Raw genomic sequence first — 26328 nt, 5'->3', positions numbered from 1 at the left:
AAAAAAATCTATCATGGCAAAATTATCGGTGTTCACCTGGACACCTGGCTGGGCGGCGAAAGGGGGGATATTTGTTGCTCCAGAATTAGAAGGCAGCCACAGGGGGTTTTGAAGGCCATGGGGAAGGCTGGCATGGCCCCTATTCTACTGGTGCCTGGCCTTTGTTGCACTGCTCGCGAGGTGGACGGCACTGCTCGCGTGGTGGATGGCACTGCTCGCGTGGTGGACGGCACTGCTCGCGTGGTGGACGGCACTGCTCGCGTGGTGGACGGCACTGTGCTGCTAGTAGTAGGCTGCTGCTGCTCCACGCCAGAACGCCTTCTTTTAGTGGGCACACATTCCTCCTCTGATTCCGTATCAGACCCGCTACTTGTTACGGGCTCATAGGCCGAATCCGAATCGGACAGAGACTCAGAGAGCTCCTCGCAGCTCTCATCAGTCGCGCATAGTTGCTGGAAGGCCTCCTGGTGGGCACAGATGGCACTGTTGTGGCACTGGTGGGGCACTGTTGTGGCACTGGTGGGGCACTGTTGTGGCACTGGTGGGGCACAGATGGTACTGGTGAGGCACAGATGGCACTGTTTGGGCACAGATGGCACTGTTTGGGCACAGATGGGGCAGAGATGGGACACTAGTGGGCACTCACTTTTTGTACTATATCTCTCTCCTCTTCTCTTACGCTGCAACGGTGTAAGGAGAGGAGAGAGATGACCTGGAAACGACCTGTTTGCCAGGATTGTTTACATGTGTGATCGCGCCGTCATTGGACGGCGCGATCACGTGGTAAAGAGCCAATTTCATTGGCCCTTTACCGTGATCCTTGTTACTGCGGGTCCCGTGGACCCGGCGAGCAACATTAATCGCGTGTGCGCGCCCGCGAGAACGATTCTCTGGGAGGACGTCCATGGACGTCCTCCCAGAGTTAAGCAACCTTGTAGCCGTATTTCGGCTATAGGGTGGGGATTAACTGGTTAAAGGTCACTCTAGTAGCTGTGATAAACTGTTTACTCTAATTACCCTGAAGAAGACACACAGGCACAATTTGAGTATAAAAGAAAGGAGGTTTAAACTTAGAATGTGGAATGGATTTTTTACTGTTAGACCCCATTCACACCTGAGCATTTTGTAGCTTGAAGCCTGAAGCTACAAAACGCTGGAGGGGAAAAACATCTATTATTCTCTATGGAGATGGTTCACATCTCCATTACAAAACTCCAGAAGTTCAAAAACGCCTAAAGCTCAAACAAGTTCTAGGACTTTTTTTTTAAGGCAGATTTGGGTGTTTTTCTGCTTTTAACATTGGTGACCCTAGACCTGTCCAAAATCGCGGTAAAAAATGCTGGCAAAAAGCTACGCTCAGGTGTGAATGCAGTCTTAGAGCAGTTAAAATGTGGAAATCCCTCCCCCCAGGATACTAGCTGAGAGTGTTGGCAGCTTCAAAAAAACTTTCAGATGTCTTCCTCGGGAAGCAGAGTATACAGGGCTATGGGATTTGTTAGAGAATAACAATCACACACACACACACACACAGACATATTTAGGTTGAACTGAATGAATACGTGTCTTTTTGTTCAACCTTATAATTTATATAACCTTGAATATGTAACTATATATAACTATATACATTTTAAATTGTGTACACTTGCTTTGAACCATGAAGTCAGGAGATCTATTTAATACACTTTTCCTTGAATTTGTTACAACATAAAATTCTAGGCATTTATTTTTATATAAATCCATTGTTTGTTAGGTTATAAAATAAAGCCTATTACAAGGTTTGTTGTTATCACTCATTAAAGTGCTGTACTTATGACCTGTATGAAGTTAATGGTTTTCACAATTTAGTGGTTATAAATTCTATGTAGTTATCAGATTGCCGAATTGAATAGACATAAAAATATGGCCCTATAAAAATATAGCCATTTAAACTATTCAAATTATTTACTTTGCTTCTAGATATAAGAGATCGTTGGAATGCACTATGGGATCAATTATCATTTTCACACAAAGTGGGATCCATATTTTATTCAGATATAGAATTACATGAAAAACAAATTCATTTGACATCGTTGTTATATAAGGTAAGTTACTTACAATGTTAAAAAATCTGAAGGCGATATGAACGGCTTAATACACAGATATAAATACATGCATTGTAGCTGTTTTATTTGCCAAATAATTTTTTATTTTTGATCATCCAATTCTGAGATTTACTCAACTCAGCACAGCATAGTCCTGTCTGGCAGGACAGAAGGCATTATTTTTTCTGCTGCACTTAAAGTGTTACTAAACCAAGGACCCTGCCTTCACAATATCTGGTCTCCCATAGTACACAGTACATGGAGTAGTGACTTCTATCAGTGTCTAGCCAAGCGCTAATTAAATCTTTTAGGAGGAGCTTTTTGACTGCGCTATCAGACTGCAGAACCCCGGACCCTCTGTCTGGACAGTACTGATTGGCCATGTGCTGATCACATGAATCCTCCCAAGACAAAAAACCTCTCTAGCAATACACACCAAACTGATTTGTGTTATCAGGAAATTTTTAGGAGTCAGTGGAAGATGGGGAGGATCAGAGAAGCCAGGCTTAACCACTTAAGGCAGCTAAAGGACCCGGCCAGTTTTTGCGATTCGGCACTGTGTCGCTTTAACTGTCATGCGACGTGGCTCCCAAACAAAATTGGCGTCCTTTTTTTCCCACAAATAGAGCTTTCTTTTGGTGGTATTTGATCACCTCTGCGGTTTTTATTTTTTGCGCTATAACAAAAATAGAGCGACAATTTTGAAAAAAATTCAATATTTTTTACTTTTTTCTATAATAAATATCCCCCCAAAAATATATAAAACATTATTTTTTTCCTCAGTTTAGGCCGATACCTATTCTTTTACCTATTTTTGGTAAAAAAAAAAAAAAACGCAATAAGCGTTTATCGATTGGTTTGCGCAAAATTTATAGTGTTTACAAAAAAGGGGATAGTTTTATTGAATTTTTATAAAAAAAAAAATATATATTTTTACTACTAATGACGGCGATCAGCGATTTTTTTTCGTGACTGCTACATTATGGCGGACACTTCGGACAATTTCGACACATTTTTGGGACCATTGTCATTTTCACAGCAAAAAATTTAAATTTGCATTGTTTACTGTGAACATGACAATTGCAGCTTGGGAGTTAACCACAAGGGGGCGCTGATGGGGTTATGTATGACCTCATTTGTGTTTCTAACTGTAGGGGGTGTGGCTGTAGGTGTGATGTCATCGATTGTGTATCCCTATAAAAGGGATCACACGATCGATGTCAGCGCCACAGTGAAGAACGGGGAAGCTGTGTTTACATACAGCTCTTCCCGTTCTTCAGCTCCAGGGACTGACCGCGGGACACCAGCGGCGATCGGGTCCGTGAGTCCCACGGTCACGGAGCTTCGGACCGGGTCGCGTGCCATTCTGCCGACGTATATCGGCGTGAATGGGTCCTTAAGTGGTTAAACAGCCTTTTTCTGTATAGGTTCTTCATGATAGATGAAAACTGTCTTGTAATATATCTTGTAAATGCAGCTCTCAAAAAAAAGAGGGGGAAAAGTGGGAAAAAAAAAAAAAGGGGGGGGGGGAAACTAAAAAGAAAACATTTTTGTATATGTTTGATATGCTTATTTTTCAATAAAAAGATTATCTGATTAAAGAAAAAAACAGCCTTTTTACACAATGTAGAGGATTAACCCCTTAGGTACTACAGTGAGTATAACAAGCATGTTATACTACATATACGGACTGATTTTACTGTTGTGGATTTAGTAACATTTTAAATGAACTGTACAGGTCTTGTTCCTCCAATAGCCTGTTGCTGGACAGTAAAAGGAGAAGCAGAACACTGATGAGCTCATTTCTCTGCCCCCCTTCTCCCTCCACTTACTAGCATCTTCTCTGTTAGCATATGAGCACTATAGCACATTATGTTTCCTTGCACTGCATCTCGCTTTTTTGAGTATGAGTTCTGCTGGTCTGGAGAATACAAGAGTCTGTTACTAAGTCAAATTTAGGTACGTATACAGCTTACATTTAAAAATATGCATTTAATGATGTGTTAATGAATACACCGCTGCAATAATTAATGTGTTTTACACCTGCTTAGACTTCAGTTTTAAAACCTACCTACCTTTCTGCTAAGACATTCCGATGTGATTAAAGTACAGTCATACCCCACTTTTAAGTACAAAATGGGGTTTATTTACTAAAGCTGGAAAGCGCAAAATCAGGCTCACTTCTGCATAGAAACCAATGAGCTTCTCACCCCAGCTTGTTCAATTAAGCTTTGGTAATAAAACCTGGAAGCTCATTGGTTTCTATGCAGAAGTGAGCCTGATTTTGCACTTTCTAGCTTTAGTAAATAAACCCCATTGTGTACTTAAAAGTGGGGTATGCCTGTAGTGGTTTTGTGGACTGATTTCCAAAAGTTTTGTATCTATGGGCAGGACCACCATATGTGGAGCATCGATCCTTCTTCTTGTTTACACCTCCAACAACTGTCAGAGATAAGGGGAGAGAATTTGTGAAGGATAGAGGGGGTTCTGTACCATCTGGTGATTATTTTAAAACTGCATTCTTGTGTGGCTACGTTTAGTGACCCTTTATGCGCAAACGTAAAGATTTTTTCAGCAGTCAGAGAGGTATCTTTCTCTTTCCCAATTCTGACATGATGAACTGGAGAAATCAGTCTTGTCCTCAAACAGAGAATTGTATAGAAACAATATGACGTGTCTGTGAAGGGTTTCTTTTGTGCAAAGGTCTTCCAGGCCTTCTAGGAGTGTGGTGCTCGCCCCCTCCCTTGGACAACGGGAGAGTCAGGAAGCCCACTAACACACAGCTCCTTTCTCTATCTGCAACATAGAGAGCGTCCTGACTCTCCTGTTGTCCAAAGGAGGGGGCGAGCAAAACACTCCACACCAGGGAGAAAGCCTTGCATTACTGTGTGGAGTTACATGAAGTGAGGATTTCTCAGAAGAAATAAGGACATTTAAAAGCAAAATCGAAGGATGAGGTAAGTGAAGGAGTACGGCACTATTTAGGAAAAAAAATGTACCTTTTACAACCCCTTTAACCTTGACATTTGTGAATATTACTTCAGTGAGAAAGATCCATCTTTACAGAAGGGGGGATTTGTAATATAATCAGCAGCCATTGGGATATAGAGTACAATTCATTAGAGGTAAGTCAGGGCTCAAAATTTCAAGTCCTGAGCTACTAGCCAGGCCTCAAGAGTTACTCGCCACCAGTTGCCCCACCTAATTCATACACTGCCCTGCGCCTAATTGCACCCGTAAACACGCCCTCGTAGATTATCTCATGGAATGACAATGTTTTATGCAGAATCAAGTTATAAAATAAAATATTACCAACAACAACTTTAACAAAATGGGACAGGGCACTGGGAGCAGACCAGAGGGACAGGGCACTGGGGGCAGACCAGAGGGACAGGGCACTGGGGGCAGACTAGAGGGACAGGGCACTAGAACTGGGTCTCTTCCCCATTCTCTTGCTGTCTCCTCTGCAACTCCCATCCATCCTCTCTCTCTCTCTCTCTCTCTCTCTCCCATTCATCTCATCATCAGGAGCCTGTGTGTGTGGCTCCACGCTTGCATGTCCCCACTTCCCCCTTTTATTCAGGCTGGCAGAGAGGAGCTGCAGCACAGCGGGAGGGAGTACAATCCAGCGCTGAGATCCACACAACTGCACAGCCATTGACACCATAGCACAGCGCACACTGACAGCGCACAGCATGCATTGAGACCAGTCTGTTCACAGTGCTCAGGCTAAACTTGCATAGAGCACAAGGAGAAGAAAACTGCACAAACTAGAAGGCTGCCGCTCTCATGTCAGGGCAACTTTCAGTGAGTGCTGCACCGGAGTGGTAATTTTTGCAATCCTCCACCTCACTCATTACTTTCTGCTCTCCAGCTACATTGGTCGGGGCCCGTGGGAGAGGGGCAGGCTCAGAGAGGTCATACTGTTAGGTCCCATGGCTTAATGAGAATTGTAAGGAGAGCACCTGTGTACTGCTCTGCTGTGCGCGGCTCACCAGACTACTTTTCCCGAGCATGCACCTTTCCTCTTCGGCCGCCAATCTCATCGGGACTCTTAAGTGTAGGCACAGATTGGAGGGAGAATGGTCATGCAGCCCTGTCATCACTCGCCCCCAGCTTAAATCCACTCGCCAAATGCTAGTAGGCGAGTGGAAATTTTGAGGGCTGGAGGTAAGTTATGTGATTGACTCACTGATAGGTGCAGCTGGACTCACAGATAACACTCCAGAGCATACCTTTATTGTCTATCTGCTAAAGCTGGAGAGTGCAAAATCAGGCTCACTTCTGCAAATAAACCAATCGGCTTCCAGGTTGTATTGCCAAAGCTTAATTGAACAAGCTGAGGTTAAAAGCTTATTGGCTGCCATGCACAGATGCACCAGATTATGTAGTAAATAGTAGTAGCTTTAGTAGATCTTCCCCAGAGTCTCCAGTGCTTCTGCTCAGCTTTTCCCAGGCCCATACTACATAATTAAAATCTAGCACAGTGATGGCGAACCTTGGCACCCCAGATGTTTTGGAAGTACATTTCCCATTATGCTCATGCACTCTGCAGTGTAGTTGAGCATCATGGGAAATGTAGTTCCAAAACATCTGGGGTGACATGGTTCGCCATCATTGGTCTAGCACAGTGGTTCTCAACCTTTCTAGTGCCGTGACCCCTTGATAACATTTTCCAAGTTGTGGGGACCCCTAACAGTAAAATTATTTTCGTAGCGTGGGTTGTCAGCACCCAAGGCAAGAAAAGGAATTTGTGCCCCAACCCACAGACATTTAGCGCTCCCTGAGTCCCTTCCACTCGTACAGTATTAAAACCTCATATGATACATTTTAGGATGTACCACTCTTTCTCTTTGTTCTCCTTACTTTCCCTTTTATCTCTCTATTATAATTTCTTGTTTTTTCCCCCATCCCTCTCTCTAGCCGTATTTCTTGTTCTTTCTCTTATTCTTATTCTCTTATTCTTTCTCTCCCTTTTTCTTTGTTGCTCCCCCTCGTTTCCTCTCCCTTACATTATTCCTTCTCTTACTCCTTGGTGGATGGTGGGGGGAATGGGGCGAACTGGCGGGGAGTTGGGGTTAGTGGCAGTGTTGGGGGGAGTTCTGATCAGTCAACTTGGGTGATCTTGATCAAGGTGACCTGCTGATCTGAGAACTGTAGTGAGGACTTTTAATGGCAACTCTAATCACAAGTAGTGTTACTCACTGTGTCTCTGGCTTTGTGGTGTTTCGTAGCAGTGACACCTATGCCGAAATCAAGAGATAGGGTCTCCTCCAGCCCCTCCTACTTCACATTCCTCACCAGTCAGCTGACCTCTAGTCTCTGCCCCCAAGCCATGCCGTGAACTGAATGGGCGGCTGCAAAAGAGGCTGAGTGGGTGGCTGTGGGCTTCAGGAACAGCCCAGCTGGGTGGCCACAGGCTCCAGGCCTCCAAAGGCTGAGAAAGCAGTGTGGGCTTCAGGAACAGCCCAGGATATGGTGACCCCTGGCAAATCATCATTCGACCCCCAAGGGGGTCCCGACCCCCAGGTTGAGAACCACTGGTCTAGCGCAACTACTACAGTACTTCTACCAGGGGATTTTTGTTCACTTATTGGTGTTTAAAGTTATTTTACCGGTATCCTATCTGATTAATACAATAAATGGTTTATTAAAAAAAATTGTATGACTGGTCCTGTATCCCCCAATTCAGCAGTAAAATATTCAACCACTTTTTAATTTCATGATTTGAATGGTAGAAAGAGTGGGTAAATTGAATAGTTCTCTTGCTTAGTCCGGGGACAAGTATATTGTGTGTGTGTATATATACATATATATATATATATATATATATATATATACACACACACATTTTTTTTTTAAAGAAATAACTATACCTTTACGGCAATAATGAACAAACAACTTTTAATATGTGGGCTTTGTGTTATGTTTCTTAGATTTTTCCTAATGTGAATACAAGCGGCCACCTTCAAAAGTTAATTATGTCTGCTACTGAAACATATAATTATTTTTTGAATGCTACTTTACTAGTAAAACGTGATCCACAGAATGGACAGTTTATTTTGACTAATACATTAAGACAAGTCGCAAGATATTTGGAAGGCCTTTTTGCAACCTTTGATGAAAAGCAGTTAGAAGAAGAGTAAGTACAATCTATCAGTCTTTTAAAATGACCTTTATGCAGAACTATTATTTTTGCTTAAAAGAACTAAGGGCCAGATTCACAGAAAAAGTACGCCGAAGTATCTGCTGATACTCTGGCGTACTTTCAAATTTGCTGCGTCGTATCTTTATTTTGAATTCACAATGGCATTTGGCTAAGATCCGACAGGCGTACGGCTTCGTACGCCTTCGGATTTTAGGATGCAATACTTCGGCGACCGCTGGGTGGTGTTTGCGTCGTTTTCCGCGTCAGGTATGCAAATTAGCTAGGTACGAAGGTACGCGCTTTCGTCGCATTCTCTTACGTCGACGCTAGTCGGATTTTCCCGTCGCAAAATTACGGCTGCTATTTAGGTGGTGTAAAAATAGACAGCCCATGTTAAAGTATGGCCGTCGTTCCTGCGTCGAATTTCAATTTTTTTTTTGCGTAAGTCGTCCGGGAATACGAAAGGACGTAATGCACGTCGCCGTTCAAAACATTACGTCGGGGCGACGTCATTTCGCACAAAGCACGGCGGGAAATTTCAAAACGGGAACGCGCCTAATTTAAATGGTACACGCCCCATTTGAATTAAGTGCTTGCGCCGGACGGCTTTACGCTACACCGCCGCAAGTTTACACGCAAGTGCTTTGTGAATCAAGCACTTACGCTGAAAACTTGCGGCGGTGTAATGTAAACGGGATACGTTACGCCGGCCCAAAGGCATGTGAATCTGGCCCCAAGTGTTTTTTTTTTTTTTTTTAAATAATCATAGCACATAAATAATTCTTGCCCACCTATTTTTATTAATCTCTGCACAATAATATAAATAGCCTATGGTCTGTTTTTTGTACCCTGCTGTGTGATAAAAGAATATTTCCACTGTTTTCTAAAGCTTGCACTTTTCTGGAACAAGTGAGCGCATTAATGTGAAATCCTCTGGCAATAAGCCCTTGCCATAATCCTTATTGATGACTGTAGAAATGTTTTAATTAAAAAAAAAAGGATACTAGTCAGTATCTAGCCATTGATTCATCCGCTACACTGATAAAAGAGATGACAAATGTGGGTGACAGGTTTGCTAATAAGTTGTGGTTGATTAAGCAATTACTTCCACATCAAAAAAGAATTGACAGTGTTGTAAAGCAAAAACATCTTTCTCTTTCTTGAATTCACATAACCATATGGACCATGACCATGTCACAGGTATGCAGCATTAGAAGGTCATTTGTAAACAAATCCTGAAAGATCATAAAGAATTCTATTATCTTACAATGCTTTGTTCATTCACAGAAGTTTCTAACTTACAGTATTCCATTCAAAGAAAGAAAATAAGTTAAAATAAATTATAGAGCTATGCACACAACACACACTTAATCACAAAGCTGGTGAGAAAAATAGTCAAATACAGAGTGGTTTCTCAAATACCCAGCAAAACTGGGGCAGAGGAGACTCTAGAGAAGAGACTGCAGGCTCTGTAATATGTTAATGAAAGAACACAGGCCCGGACTGGGACAAATAGGCCCGGGCATTTTAGATTGAGCAGCCCATACAGTCATGGACTGACAACTCATGGGGCCCTGGGGCAATAGGAGATCATGGGGCCCCCTTTGTCCCCGCCCACACTCAAGCCACAGCTACAGAAATCTCCAACTACATATTGCAGCTAAGCTGCATAGAGCGGACATTTAAATATTAACTGCAGCATAGCCTAAATGTAATTTAACAGCCCATATCTTTACTAAATGAACACAGTGAGTGATCGGTACGGAGGGGTGTGGAGTGTATGGAGGTGGGTGGTTTGTACATGAGAGGGGTGCGGAGTGTATGGCGTTGGGTGGTATGTACACGAGAGGGGTGCGGAGTGTATGGCGATGGGTGGTATGTACATGAGAGGGGTGCGGAGTGTATGGCGGTGGGTGGTATGTACATGAGAGGGGTGCGGAGTGTATGGCTTTGGGTGGTATGTGCATGAGAGGGGTACGGAGTGTATGGCGTTGGGTGGTATGTACATGAGAGGGGTGCGGAGTGTATGGCGTTGGGTGGTATGTACATGAGAGGGGTGCGGAGTGTATTGCGATGGGTGGTATGTACATGAGGGGTGCGGAGTGTATGGCGATGGGTGGTATGTACATGAGGGGTGCGGAGTGTATGGCGATGGGTGGTATGTACATGAGAGGGGTGCGGAGTGTATGGCTTTGGGTGGTATGTGCATGAGAGGGGTGCGGAGTGTATGGCGATGGGTGGTATGTACATGAGGGGTGCGGAGTGTATGGCGATGGGTGGTATGTACATGAGAGGGGTGCGGAGTGTATGGCTTTGGGTGGTATGTGCATGAGAGGGGTACGGAGTGTATGGCGTTGGGTGGTATGTACATGAGAGGGGTGCGGAGTGAATAGTGGGGGTGGTATGTACATGAGATGGGTGCGGAGTGTATGGCGTTGGGTGGTATGTACATGAGAGGGGTGCGGAGTGTATGGCGTTGGGTGGTATGTACATGAGAGGGGTGCAGAGTGTATGGCGTTGGGTGGTATGTACATGAGAGGGGTGCGGAGTGTATGGCGATGGGTGGTATGTACATTAGGGGTGCGGAGTGTATGGCGATGGGTGGTATGTACATGAGAGGGGTGCGGAGTGAATGGTGGGGGTGGTATGTACATGAGATGGGTGCGGAGTGTATGGTGGGGGTGGTATGTACATGAGAGGGGTGTGGAGTGTATGGAGGTAGGAGGTATGTACATGAGAAGGGTGTGGAGTGAATGGTGGGGGTGGTATGTACATGAGGGGTGCGGAGTGTATGGTGTTGGGTGGTATGTACATGAGAGGGGTGCGGAGTGAATGGTGGGGGTGGTATGTACATGAGAGGGGTGCGGAGTGTATTGTGGGGGTGGTATGTACATAAGAGGGGTGCGGAATGTATGGAGGTATGTACATGAGAGGGGTGCGGAGTGTATGGCGTTGGGTGGTATGTACATGAGAGGGGTGTGGAGTGTATGGAGGTAGGAGGTATGTACATGAGAAGGGTGTGGAGTGTATGGTGTTGGGTGGTATGTACATGAGAGGGGTGCGGAGTGAATGGTGGGGGTGGTATGTACATGAGAGGGGTGCGGAGTGTATGGTGTTGGGTGGTATGTACATGAGAGGAGTGCGGAGTGTATGGCGATGGGTGGTATGTACATGAGAGGGGTGCGGAGTGTATGGCGATGGGTGGTATGTACATGAGAGGGGTGCGGAGTGTATGGCGATGGGTGGTATGTACATGAGAGGGGTGCGGAGTGTATGGAGGTAGGAGGTATGTACATGAGAGGGGTGCGGAGTGTATGGTGCTGGGTGGTATGTACATGAGAGGGCTGCGGAGTGTATGGCGTTGGGTGGTATGTACATGAGAGGGATGCGGAGTGTATTGCGATGGGTGGTATGTACATGAGAGGGGTGCGGAGTGTATGGAGGGGGTAGTATGTACATGAGAGGGGTGCGGAGTGAATGGCGTTGGGTGGTATGTACATTAAAGGGGTGCGGAGTGTATAGCGATGGGTGGTATGTACATGAGAGGGGTGCGGAGTGTATGGCGATGGGTGGTATGTACATGAGAGGGGTGCGGAGTGTATGGAGGTGGGAGGTATGTACATAAGAGGGGTGTGGAGTGTATGGTGGGGGGTAGTTTGTACATGAGAGGGGTGCGGAGTGTATGGAGGTGGGAGGTATGTACATGAGGGGTGCGGAGTGTATGGTGGGGGGTAGTTTGTACATGAGAGGGGTGCGGAGTGTATAGCGATGGGTGGTATGTACATGAGAGGGGTGCGGAGTGTATGGCGATGGGTGGTATGTACATGAGAGGGGTGCGGAGTGTATGGAGGTGGGGAGGTATGTACATGAGAGGGGTGTGGAGTGTATGTTGGGGGGTAGTATGTACATGAGAGGGGTGCGGAGTGTATGGTGGGGGGTAGTATGTACATGAGAGGGGTGCGGAGTGTATGGTGGGGGGTAGTATGTACATGAGAGGGGTGCGGAGTGTATGGTGGGGGGTAGTATGTACATGAGAGGGGTGCGGAGTGTATGGTGGGGGGTAGTATGTACATGAGAGGGGTGCGGAGTGTATGGTGGGGGGTAGTATGTACATGAGAGGGGTGCGGAGTGTATGGTGGGGGGTAGTATGTACATGAGAGGGGTGCGGAGTGTATGTTGGGGGTAGTATGTACATGAGAGGGGTGCGGAGTGTATGGGGGGTAGTATGTACATGAGAGGGGTGCGGAGTGTATGTTGGGGGGTAGTATGTACATGAGAGGGGTGCGGAGTGTATGTTGGGGGGTAGTATGTACATGAGAGGGGTGCGGAGTGTATGTTGGGGGGTAGTATGTACATGAGAGGGATGCGGAGTGTATGGAGGGGGTAGTATGTACATGAGAGGGGTGCGGAGTGTATGTTGGGGGGTAGTATGTACATGAGAGGGGTGCGGAGTGTATGTTAGGGGGTAGTATGTACATGAGAGGGATGCGGAGTGTATGGAGGGGTAGTATGTACATGAGAGGGGTGCGGAGTGTATGGAGGGGGTAGTATGTACATGAGAGGGGTGCGGAGTGTATGGTGGGGGGTAGTATGTACATGAGAGGGGTGCGGAGTGTATGGTGGGGGGTAGTATGTACATGAGAGGGGTGCGGAGTGTATGGTGGGGGGTAGTATGTACATGAGAGGGGTGCGGAGTGAATGGTGGGGGTGGTATGTACATGAGATGGGTGCGGAGTGTATGGTGGGGGTGGTATGTACATGAGAGGGGTGTGGAGTGTATGGAGGTAGGAGGTATGTACATGAGAAGGGTGTGGAGTGAATGGTGGGGGTGGTATGTACATGAGGGGTGCGGAGTGTATGGTGTTGGGTGGTATGTACATGAGAGGGGTGCGGAGTGAATGGTGGGGGTGGTATGTACATGAGAGGGGTGCGGAGTGTATTGTGGGGGTGGTATGTACATAAGAGGGGTGCGGAATGTATGGAGGTATGTACATGAGAGGGGTGCGGAGTGTATGGCGTTGGGTGGTATGTACATGAGAGGGGTGTGGAGTGTATGGAGGTAGGAGGTATGTACATGAGAAGGGTGTGGAGTGTATGGTGTTGGGTGGTATGTACATGAGAGGGGTGCGGAGTGAATGGTGGGGGTGGTATGTACATGAGAGGGGTGCGGAGTGTATGGTGTTGGGTGGTATGTACATGAGAGGAGTGCGGAGTGTATGGCGATGGGTGGTATGTACATGAGAGGGGTGCGGAGTGTATGGCGATGGGTGGTATGTACATGAGAGGGGTGCGGAGTGTATGGCGATGGGTGGTATGTACATGAGAGGGGTGCGGAGTGTATGGAGATAGGAGGTATGTACATGAGAGGGGTGCGGAGTGTATGGTGCTGGGTGGTATGTACATGAGAGGGCTGCGGAGTGTATGGCGTTGGGTGGTATGTACATGAGAGGGATGCGGAGTGTATTGCGATGGGTGGTATGTACATGAGAGGGGTGCGGAGTGTATGGAGGGGGTAGTATGTACATGAGAGGGGTGCGGAGTGAATGGCGTTGGGTGGTATGTACATTAAAGGGGTGCGGAGTGTATAGCGATGGGTGGTTTGTACATGAGAGGGGTGCGGAGTGTATAGCGATGGGTGGTATGTACATGAGAGGGGTGCGGAGTGTATGGCGATGGGTGGTATGTACATGAGAGGGGTGCGGAGTGTATGGAGGTGGGAGGTATGTACATAAGAGGGGTGTGGAGTGTATGGTGGGGGGTAGTTTGTACATGAGAGGGGTGCGGAGTGTATGGAGGTGGGAGGTATGTACATGAGGGGTGCGGAGTGTATGGTGGGGGGTAGTTTGTACATGAGAGGGGTGCGGAGTGTATAGCGATGGGTGGTATGTACATGAGAGGGGTGCGGAGTGTATGGCGATGGGTGGTATGTACATGAGAGGGGTGCGGAGTGTATGGAGGTGGGGAGGTATGTACATGAGAGGGGTGTGGAGTGTATGTTGGGGGGTAGTATGTACATGAGAGGGGTGCGGAGTGTATGGTGGGGGGTAGTATGTACATGAGAGGGGTGCGGAGTGTATGGTGGGGGGTAGTATGTACATGAGAGGGGTGCGGAGTGTATGGTGGGGGGTAGTATGTACATGAGAGGGGTGCGGAGTGTATGGTGGGGGGTAGTATGTACATGAGAGGGGTGCTGAGTGTATGGTGGGGGGTAGTATGTACATGAGAGGGGTGCGGAGTGTATGGTGGGGGGTAGTATGTACATGAGAGGGGTGCGGAGTGTATGTTGGGGGTAGTATGTACATGAGAGGGGTGCGGAGTGTATGGGGGGGTAGTATGTACATGAGAGGGGTGCGGAGCGTATGGAGGGGGTGGTATGTACATGAGAGGGGTGTGGGGTGCATGACGTTGGGTGGTATGTACATGAGAGGGGTGTGAAGTGTATGGGGGTGGGTGGTATGTACATGAGAGGGTTGTAGGGTGTATGGGGTGGGTAGTATCAAATACACCACTGGCCACTGATGCATTGGTGGTCAGTGGCAATTAATTAACCCCTTTGTGCTGCATTGGTGACACCAGTGTCAGTGTTTATTAACCCTTTCATGCTGCACCATATAGGGGTTAATAAACACTGACACTGGTGTCACTAATGCAGCACAAAGGGGTTAATTAACTGCCACTGGTCACCAATGCATCAGTGACCAGTGGCAGTACATTAACCCCCTCCATGCTGCATATTAAAAATCCTATTGTAAATTAACCCCCCCCCCAAAAAAAGAGTTAATCACTTTTTAACCTCTGCTAACTTACTTGCACAGGCACAACGCTTCACTGGCTCTTCGAGGGTCTTTGCAGCAGCCTCTCCTCGGCTCATCCAGCCCCCCAGCCTGTGAATGACATCACGCCGGCCGGGACTAGGAAGCTCCTTTCGGGCGGAGATCGCTACGCCTGACAGGGAAGACAGACAGCAAGTAACACTTCAGTCCAGGAAGTGTCCTCCTCCTTCCCGGGCTCTCTCGGTCCCTCTCTCTCTCCTCACAGCCCGTTCACGCCATCCATCCCACGGCTGGAGCCTCTCTGCTTGCCTCGGCCCACAGGTACTCAGCCAAAGAGCCTGAATGGTCAGTCCACCCCTGGGGGCGGGCCTGTCACTGAGCAACCACGGCCGGCCGGCGCTGCTCGCTCACGATTGACTCGTCCCCCCAGGAGTTGGAAGAAGACGATAGAAGGCCGGGAGATCGAATTTAGAACAATCGGCCTGACAGCCAGGCGGCCTACCGGGCAAATGCCCGGTATGCCCTATGGCCAGTCCGGGCCTGAAAGAACAGCAAACCTATGTATAGCAGTCAAGAAACATATTTGGATTGGCAAGATTCTTATAAAGTCACTTTGTTTACCCTTCTATGGGCATACAGGTGATTATAAAGGTATTTGAATACTGAGGTTAAGTTCCTCAATGACTTGGCGCAAGAAAAAAAAAAAAAAGCAATCATCACTAAATTTAGATAGTTAGCTGGTTAACTGTACACAAATATGTACAGTGCCTTGAAAAAGTATTCATACCCCTTGAAATTTTCCACATGTCATAATACAACCAAAAACGTAAATGCATTTTATTGGGATTGTATGTGATAGACCAACACAAAAGTGACACATAATTGTGAAGTGTAAGGAAAATTATACCTTTTTTTTTTTTTTTACAAATACATATCTAAAAAAGTGTGGTGTGCATTTGTATTCAGCCCCCTTTAATCTAATACCCATAACTGCAATCTAGTGGAACAAATTGCCTTCAGCAGTCACCTGATAGAGCCACGTGTGTAATTTAAATTTCAGTATAACTACAGCTGTTTTGTGAAGCCCTCTGAGGTTTGTTAGAGAACCTTAGTGAACAAAAAACATTTTAATAAAGGCCAGGGAACACACCAGACAGGTAGGGGTAAAGTTGTGGAGAAGTTTAAAGCAGGGTTAGGTTATAAAAAAATATCTCATGCTTTAAACATTTCACAGAGCACTGTTCAATCCATCATCTGAAAATGGAAAGAGTATGACAGAACTGCAAACCTCCCGAGACATGGCAGTCCACCTACATGACAGGCCAGGCAAGGAGAGCATTAATTAGAGAAGCAGCCAAAGGGCCCATGGGAACTCTGTCTAACTTGGCCCTAGTGTGTGTATGTATGAATGTGAATTAGGGACCTTAGATTGTAAGCTCCTTGAGGGCAAGGACTGATGTGAATGTACAATATATACGTACTGTAAAGCGCTGCATAAATTGATGACCCTATATAAGTAAGTGAATAGGCATTTTGAAGGTCCTGAAAGGAATGAGGTGGCATACCATACCTAATTGCCAGAGATTATAGAGGCATAAAATAAGGGAGAGGCACAACATCAGCGAGTCTAATTTAAAGTCTCTACCTTTAGTGAATCAAGTGTAGTAAATCTACCGTCATGTTGGTACTACATGCATGAGAAGACACACGACTGTTCACCACAAAGATTGGTGGGAGCAGCACATTAATGATATTAGTCAGTAGCAGATGGTCCACACTTCTCCTTTTTCTCGCTACTCCCTTTCACCTCTCCTCCTACTCCACAAGATCTATCTGCATTTGCTGCAATATCTGTGACCTTTAGGCTCCTTCACATCTTGGCATTCCGAATTGCGGAATTTCTTTTGGGCGACAGGCGTCCTGCGATTCTGTTTGTGCGATTTACCGCGATTGTCACCCGATAAATCTTGTCGCGATCGGGGTGACATTGGAAGTGACGGGGATCGCACAGGCATCCTGTGATTTGAAGCTATTTCGAATCACAGGCAGAATCGTGACTATTCCATCCATGATTCAGAACGTTGATGTGATCGGAGCCCGAGTGATTAGAATAGTCCGACAAGTGGTTTAAGAGGCCTACCTTATGGCAATGCAAAGTAGGGCCAAGTGTAGGCCTCAACCTAAGTCTCCTAACCCTACAATTCTAACTTCAGCAACATTCTTCAGCCAGTCAGGTGTTTATTCCCCAACTGCTGGATAGGGATGAGCTTAATGTTCGGGTCGAACGTAGGTTCAACTCGAACATCGGGTGTTCGCGCGTTCGTCGAAAAACGAACATCATGGGGCAAATTAGAGCGACCCATAATGCATTGCGAGATCACAGTGCATTGCTGTATGATGATTGGCCAAAGCATGCACCATGACCTACATGCTTTGGCCATTCCCAGTGCCCTCTGTTAAGAGAGCCATAATTGGCCAATCATGGCTAAGGGGGACTAAGTCCACGTCCCACACTATATAAGGCTGTCTGCACGTTGGCCCTGTGTAGTGTAATGTTGGCGTGGATGGAGATATGGTGTGATTTAGATTGAGCAGGCAGGCAGGATATTTAGTTAGCTGCAGTGTATTTAATATATATATATATATATATATATATATATATATATATATATATATATATATATATATATATATATGGCTTTTTTTTCTAGGGGAACTTGGGGGAACTCAGTTCCACCACCTCTGGCTCAGACCCTTTGGTGCCTGCTCACTACAATCACTTGTAAACACAGAAGTCTGGTTTCTGTGTTTACAAGTGACAGATCTGCACTCTGTGTGTAACCCCCTGAACTCTGCACTCTGTATGTAATGCAATTCTGGTATTTAATGCTCCTTTAAGACCCTTCTTAACCACTTAAGCCCCGGACCAAAATGCTGCCTAAAGACCCAAGGGGTTTTTACAGTTCCGGACTGCGTCGCTTTAACAGACAATTGCGCGGTCGTGCGACGTGGCTCCCAAACAAAATTGGCGTCTTTTTTCCCCATAAATAGAGCTGTCTTTTGGTGGTATTTGATCACCTCTGCGGTTTTTATTTTTTGCGCTATAAACAAAAATAGAGCGACAATTTTGAAAAAAATGCAATATTTTTTACTTTTTGCTATAATAAATATCCCCCAAAAACATATATAACATTTTTTTTTCCTCAGTTTAGGCCGATACGTATTCTTCTACCTATTTTTGGTAAAAAAAATCGCAATAATCGTTTATCGGTTGGTTTGCGCAAAATGTATAGTGTTTACAAAATAGGGGATAGTTTTTTTGCATTTTTATTATTTTTTTTTTTTTTACTACTAATGGCGGCGATCAGCGATCTTTTTCGTGACTGCGACATTTTGGCGGACACTTCGGACAATTTTGACACATTTTTGGGACAATTGTCATTTTCACAGCAAAAAATGCATTTAAATTGCATTCTTTATTGTGAAAATGACAGTTGCAGTTTGGGAGTTAAACACAGGGGGCGCTGTAACATTTAGGGATCACTGTGTATGTGTTTACTAGTGTAGGGGGGTATGGCTGTAGGAATGACGTAATCGATCGTGTCTTCCCTATAAAGGGAATGACGTGATCGATGCGCCGCCACAGTGAAGCACGGGGAAGCCGTGTTTACACACGGCTCTCCCCGATCTTCAGCTCCGGGGAGCGATTGCGACGGAGCGGCTATAAACGAATAGCCGCGCCGTCGTCCCGGATCGCTCCTGAAGCCACGGGGACCGTCGCATGTACCGGGGGGGGTCCCGATCGGACCCCCGACCCACGTCAAGCAGAGGACGTATATATACGTTGATGTGCCTGCCTGTGCCATTCTGCTGACGTATATGTACATGAGGCGGTCCTTAAGTGGTTAAAGGGGCAAAAAAAAGCTCTGTATATATATATATATATATATATATATATATATATATATATATATATATATATATATATATATATATATAGACCAGTGGCAATCTGTGCTTTGGTCTGATGAGTCCAAACTTGAGATCTTTGGTTCCAACCCCTGTGTCTTTGTGCGACGCAGAAAAGGTGAACGGATGGACTCTACATGCCTGGTTCCCACAGTGAAGCATGGAGGAGGAGGTGTGATGGTGTGGGGGTGCTTTGCTGGTGACATCGTTGGGGATTTAATAAAAATTGAAGGCATACTGAACCAGCATGGCTACCACAGCATCTTGCAGCGGCATGCTGTTCCATCCGGTTTGCGTTTAGTTGGACCATCATTTATTTTTCAACAGGACAATGACCCCAAACACACCTCCAGGCTGTGTAAGGGCTATTTGACCAAGAAAGTGATGGGGTGCTGCGCCATGTGACTACCTCTTGAAGCTCATCAAGAGAATGCCAAGAGTGTGCCAAGCAGTAATCAAGGCAAAAGGTGGCTACTTTGAAGAACCTAGAATATGAAATATATTTTCAGTTGTTTCAAACTTTTTTGTTATGTATAATTCCACATGTGTTAATTCATAGTTTTGATGCCTTTAGTGTGAATCTACAATTTTCATAGTCATGAAAATAAAGAAAACTCTTTGATTGAGAAGGTGTGTCCAAACTTTTGGTCTGTACTATATATATATATTACATTTTTTAATTTTTTTTTAAACCGGACCTCTGCTTTAACTGCTTGCCGACCAGTGCACGACTATATGTGTCGACAGCATGGCACGGACAAGCAGAAGGATGTATATATACGTCCCCTTTAAGAAGCCCGCATTGTGGGCGTGCGCGCCCGCCGGGAGCTCCTTAACTCAGACTGCGGGTCCCGCGGACTCTATGTCCGCGGGCATACCCGCGATCATGTCACGGTGAGGAAGAAGGGGGAAATGCTTATGTAAACAAGCATTTCCTCAGTCTTTCTTGTGACAGGGCAGTGTACACAGCTTGCTGTAATTGGAAGCTGTGATCACTGTAGTGTCACAGTAAGCCCATCCCCCTACAATTAGAACACATCCCTAGGCACACTTAACCCCTTCAGTGCTACCTAGCGGTTAACCCTGTCACTGCCAGTGTCACTTTCACAGTAATCGGTGCATTTTTATAGCACTGTTCGCTGTAAAAATGACAATGGTCACAAATATGTGTCAAAAGTGTCCGATGAGTCCCCCGTAATGTCGCAGTCATGATAAAAATCGCTAATCTCCGCCATTACTAGTAAAACATATTTTTTTTTACCAACAATATGTAGAAGAATACGTATTGGCCTAAATTGAGGGGAAAAAAAAGCTTTTTATATATTTTTGGGGAATTCTTATTATCGCAAAAAGTAAAACATATTGAATTTTTTTAAAAACATTGTCGCTCTATCTTTGTTTATAGTGCAAAAAATAAAAACCGCAGAGGTGATCAAAAACCACCAAAAAGCTCTATTTGTGGGGAAAAAAGGACGTCAATTTTGTTTGGGAGTCACGTCGCACGAGCGCGCAATTGTCAGTTAAAGCGACGCAGTCCTGAATCGCAAAAAGTGGCCCGGTCATTGATGTGTGTGTGTGTGTGTGTGTGGACAGCCAGGGTGACACCCAGCCGCGCCAATATTTCAATTTTTAGCACCACAAAGTCTTTTGCTTGGTCAGGCTCTAAATCATAATAAGCCTTCTGCGATTCACCAGTTAACAGAGGGGACACCAGTCCAGCCCACAGCTCCTTGGGCCATTTTTCCCTTTCAGCAGTCCTTTCAAATGTGGTCAAAAATACCTCAGGATCATCCTCTCCAGTCATTTTTGTCAGTAAACGACTCACCCCAAAGGATGCAGTATTAGTGGAACCACTTGCCTCACTGGTCTGTGGACGTTGCTGCATTGAAGTCTCTATTTATTGTTGTAGTCTCTGCTCTTGCTTCTGCAACAGGTCTATGAAGCGGCCTCGGATTGCTGCTGGGCTTGTCGCTGAGCTTCCAGACTCTGTTGGTGAGCTTGCTGCTGGGATGCGAGGCTCTGTTGCAAAGTCGCATTTGTCTGCTGTTGCGCTGCGAGGCTCTGTTGTTGAGCTTGCTGCTGGGCTGCAAGGCTCTTTTGCAAACCTGCATTTGTCTGCTGCTGATTGGCATTTGCTAGAGCCAGCTGTTTCAGTATCTCCTCCATGTTAGCCTTTAAAAAAACTGCCACTGGTTCTCCACCAACTGTGAGGGGTTAGCCCGGCAGCGGGTGTGTGTGACCCCCCTGGAAGGGTTCTGCACACAAAAAAATACTAGGCACAGCAGACAGCGGTAGGAGAAAAAAAAAGGTGCGGTTTTATTTGAACTATATACGAACAAAAATGTGACAGAAAACAAAAGAAATACCAAATAAATCCTGGTCAACTTGACCTGCTCGCTATACACGTTGATGTCCCTAACTAACAACTGGGTACAGCCTTGTGCTGCCCCAGTCTAAATCTGTTAACATTAGCCACACAGGCTTGGTCTCACCGCATAGAGATCACACTCCCCAGACTAATCACACAAATCTGGTTCCAGGATGGAGCATCTCTCTGTGCATGCTGGGAGCTTTTGTAGAGGACCTAATGAGCTCACCTTAACCAGATGGGCCCATCAAGTCCTCCAGCAGGACTTCCAGCACTCCCCCTAGAGGTATGTTTCGGCATAAAGCCTGAACCTAGGGGAAATATAGTCTGCATCCAGGATGCAACCAGGGAACTTAACCTGCTTGCTGCCACAATATATATAATTCTTGTGGTGTACACAATACAGTGCAGGCATATTTGCTATTACACTTCTGTTGCTCTGTTGCAGTTGCTCTTACTTTTATGGTGGTATACACGGTACACTATACAGTGCAGGCATAGTTGCTATTACACTTCTGGTGGTGTACACAATACAGTGCACCCCTAGTGCAGTTGCTACTACTTTTTCTGGTGGTGTACACAGTACAAAATACAGTGCAGCCATAGTTGCTATTACACTTCTGGTGGTGTACACAATACAGTGCACCTGTAGTGCAGTTGCTACTACTTTTATGGTGGTGTATTGTACACAATACAGTGTAGTGTGGTGTTACAAAACAAAATTTACAGCATGTCCGAAAGGCCACCAAGGAGAGGCGGTGTCGAACGAGTATGGAGATCGAGATGCTAAGATGGCTCCCCTTGTGGCTGAGTGCAGCGCGACCCTGGAGTTTGGAACAGGGAGCGCGGTGCCCACAGAAGCACGGTTGGCCAGGTACTTACTTGCAGTCTGAGCTCAGCCACTGAGGGATGGCTGAGGCAGGCAGAACGGAGCTTGTTGTATTCAGATGAACGGAGATACCAGAAGCCAGTCCGGGGTCAGTCCAGAGCATATACAGGGGTGAGCCATGGTCCTACACGAGCAGGGTCCAAGTACAATCCGAGGGTCAAGCCGGGTGGTCGGGAAGCAGAAGCAGAGTCCAGAAGCAGGCCAAGTGTCAAACACAGGAGATCAGGAAGCGAGGTCAAGGCAAGCCGGGTCACAGCGGATACGCATGGATCAGGAGACAAGGTCAAGGTACACAGGAGACTGAAGAGATAATCCAGCAATGAGCAGCTCCAGCAGCAGGCTTAAATAGACCAGGAAGTTTGTCATGTGATCTGTTCAGGTTACAAGGAGGAAGAACCGCCCACCTTTAGTCATGCTGTGCACCATGGCGGCCATGATTGTCTTGGGCAGAATTGCCAGTCCTTAGGCCATTTCCCTGAAGGGCAGAATCTCACAGACCACTAAAATAGGGCAAGCTGGCTCTGTGTCTACAGTCAACAGTGCTGGTCGTGGACACGGTGCATCCTCTGCACGTTGCCACGGGGCACGCTTGTCCTTTTTTTTTGCTGCTGGCCGTGTTATTGAGCCACAACATGCAGAAGAGTTGGTGGAGTGCATAACAAAGCTGTCTTCATCCTCCTCATCCTCTGTCACCCAGGCTCAGAGTAGTTTGCCTGCCAATGCAGCTGCCAAAGTGGCCTTTTCCATCGCCTACTTGTCAACAGTCACTCCTTCCCTAGCCCCAACATTATGCACGGAGGAGTCCCCCGAACTATTCAACCACAGTGTCTGATACATGCTGCTGGAGGATGTGCAGCGATTTGAAGGCTCCGATGATGGTACCCAGGTTAAGGAAGGGAGTAACGTGAGCCTAAGGAAAGGGGGTGCCCAAAAAGGACAAGAAACTGGCAGTCATGTTCCCAGCTGCAGCATACTGCCAAGTTTGCTCCAGTGACGAGTAGGGAGGGGAGGATGAGGTCACTGACTCTCTACTTGGGTGCCTTTTTTGACACGTGTGCAGCAGATCGCACCGTTGCTGTTTGAAACCTATGTCTTAAGGGGATCAAGCGCGACCAAAACAGCAGCCGCTGGGTCGGTCCTGCCCCAGGGGACATGTATCAATGCAAAAATAGTTTTTTAAAAAAATGGCGTGGGATTATCCCCAAAAATCTATACCAGACCCTTATAAGAGCACGCAACCTGGCAGGCTGCAGGAAAAGAGGGGGGACGAGAGAGCGCCCCCTTCTGATCCGTATCAGGCCACATGCCCTCAACAGGGGGAGGATGTCCTGTCAACATGGGGATAAGGGCCTCATCCCCACAACCCTTGCCCGGTGGTTGTGGGGGTCTGCGGGCGGGGGACTTATCGAAATCTTTCACAAAGAAAGAGTAAAAAAATGTAAAAAACAGACACAGCTTGGGACAAGTCCTTTATTAAAAAAAAATAAAAAATTCCAGCGATGTAATCCTGTCTCTCGATGTCCAATGATGATCCATTTTATAGCGACGCTGCAGTCTCCACTCATTTTCCAGCGAGGAACGAAACCCCCATGATGCGTAAGAGGGGGAAGGGTCACCCGTCCACGTCATTGGATAACCCGCGGCTTTCTCCTTGCGTAAGGAGAAAGTCAGGGTTACCCAATGACGTGAATGGGTGACCCGCCCGTGGCTTTAAAACTTTTTTTGCATTGATACATGTCCCCTGGGGCAGGGCCCGGGTCCTCAAACACTTTTTATGACAATAACTTGCATATTAACCTTTAAAATTATCACTTTTGATTTCTCCCACAAACTTTTAAAGGGTGTTCCGCGGCTTTTCGAATTTGCCGCGAACACCGCAAATTGTTTCACTGTTCGCCGAACAGCCAATGTTCGAGTCGAACTCATGTTCGGCTCGAACATAAAGCTCATCCCTAGCAACAGCACTTGAAAGACCCACATCAAAGAACAAGGCAGACTTCTCCTTGCTCCTCATCTGGGATCTCCAACCCCACTATACCTCCAGTCTGTCACGCCGTGTCCGGGATTTGATCCCATGGCCTAGTGTTCATAGACGGTTTTCCTATGCCCTGAACCACCAGCGAACTGTTTTTTGTTAGCGTCCTAGTTATGTTCTTTTTCACTAGTGGTGATTTTGTCTGCACCCTGGGACCAGCTGTCAGCAGTCTTCTCATTAGTGTCCCTATATATTCCCACTTCCCCTTCCTGTCTGTGCCTTTTAGGATAGGTTTCCGTTTATGGATGCTCTTAGTTTCGGTTGCTGACTTGGCTCGTTCTTGATTTAGATTCTCGGATTATCCCTTGTACGTCTGCCCGTCTCGTTGCCGACTCCGCCTGGCTTGTTCTTGACTACGATTCCTGGAATTTCCCTTTGGACCTGGTGTACCTTACTGCCGACCCTACCTGGCTTGTTTGGCTGCGTTCTTGGATCATCCTCTTCCCTGGGGTTCCTGTGTACTGCCTTTGAACCGTGAGTTGTTGCTGGGGTTGTGGTTAGGATATCTGCACCTGCCTGTGCGCTTCCTTATTTCCTGGTTGCAGGAGATCACAGCCGTCCCTCCACCTGACACTGGGATAACAAGACTACCGGTCAGGAAAGCGAAGGGATGGTTGTAGTCTCCTGGCAGGAAAAACAAAATAAAGCTGCGCCAAAAAAGTTGTTTGATCATAAGGGGTGACCCCTATAATAATGAAATCAGTCCATATAAATAAATTAAATAGTCCACAGTAGATGTTTTCACAGAAAAAATGTGGTTAAACCAAATCCTCCAGCAGACACACTCATGCAATTAATCCTTAACAGACCACCACTACGTGAGAAAAAGCTTGTCTGAAGTGATCCCTTCACCGGTAAAAAGGGGCTGCTTACCAGAGGGTAAACCAATTGTGCATTTGGCTATAACCCAGCCGCGGCCTTTAATCCACCAGATAACAGATCACAATGGAGGAAGCAGCACTCAGGTACCCGCCAGATGACACTCTCCCATATGCAAAGTTAGAAGACAAAAGAGGGATGCACCATAGCGTAATTCAGTTATAAAAAGATTTAATGAAGTACGGTTGGAAGGTACTTACAAGCATCGTAGTTAAAACAGCATACAGTTAAAATCAGAACAAGCCGGCCGGCAAGTTTAAACGGAGCCCTTCCTCCTCAAACGTGGTGACGATACTGCCTGTCCTTTCCAGACGCGTTTCGTCATCATCTGATGTTCTCAATGGGGGTAGGGCTAAGCAGTACTTCACCCCTATATATAGCGCTAACCTCGCCGTGATTTGCAGAACGATGGCCGCGTGGACGCCATTTTAACTGTGGGAAATTAGCCCACAGTCACTGGAGTGGCGTCACACCGCAACTGTCATCAGTAGAAAATCTATATTCTAAAACCGGATGACTTACCTTCTCAGGCAAGCCTACCTACATGAACTTGCACAAGAAATGCGAAAAAAACAACAACAAAAACCGAACAGCTCCCATAGCATCGAATGTGATCTATGCAAAAAAAGGAGAAGACGTGAGGCTGCGGTGTATAGATGGCCTGGCACAAGCCACATACACCCTCACTCCACAGCCACCGCCATCTAGCGACGGAAGGACGGGAAAGCACCCAGTTGAATTAAAAACAAAAAACCCTGTCTCCTCTCTGTAGAGAAATGAGGACTCCCCAACCATCGCCATCTAGCGACGGAAAAACGGAAAGGTACCCTAATAAACAAAAGCACGATAACCTGTCTCCTCTCTATAGAGAACTATACACCAGGAGTTATAATTGAATACTAGATCAGTGGTGTTAAACGCCACAATTCCAGCATGAATTAATGATATACCTATTGATCTTATGAATAATCTCTGCCCCGGGGCCGGGATAGAGAAAACACCATAGGGGAATTATATTAACTGTACAGGCCTTATTCGTGCACTCATCTGGACCCATATCACAGGCCTAGTGATAGGGACATCCTAAGTGGGCAGACACCTATGGTCATTTGCTTAAAACATAATAAAAATGAAACAAAGAAGTAACCCAAACACCACAAATATGAAGTGATCATATCTCATATAA

General features: G+C 46.3%; 1 protein-coding gene across 1 annotated transcript in view; it reads left to right on the top strand.

The window, feature by feature from the left end:
- The window catches only part of ABCA13 (ATP binding cassette subfamily A member 13), a 410714-nt gene that overhangs the window by 229359 nt on the left and 155027 nt on the right, over positions 1-26328 (top strand). The window contains exons 8-9 of the mRNA XM_040354439.1: positions 1957-2081; positions 8018-8223. Coding sequence (XP_040210373.1) covers positions 1957-2081; positions 8018-8223 — 331 coding nt within the window. The remainder of the gene's footprint in view (positions 1-1956; positions 2082-8017; positions 8224-26328) is intronic.

The sequence above is a fragment of the Rana temporaria genome, chromosome 5 (genome assembly GCF_905171775.1).
Source record: "Rana temporaria chromosome 5, aRanTem1.1, whole genome shotgun sequence".
NCBI classification, from domain to species: domain Eukaryota; kingdom Metazoa; phylum Chordata; class Amphibia; order Anura; family Ranidae; genus Rana; species Rana temporaria.
Note: the sequence above shows the minus strand (reverse complement) of the source record. Positions and strands in the feature narration are given on the sequence as shown.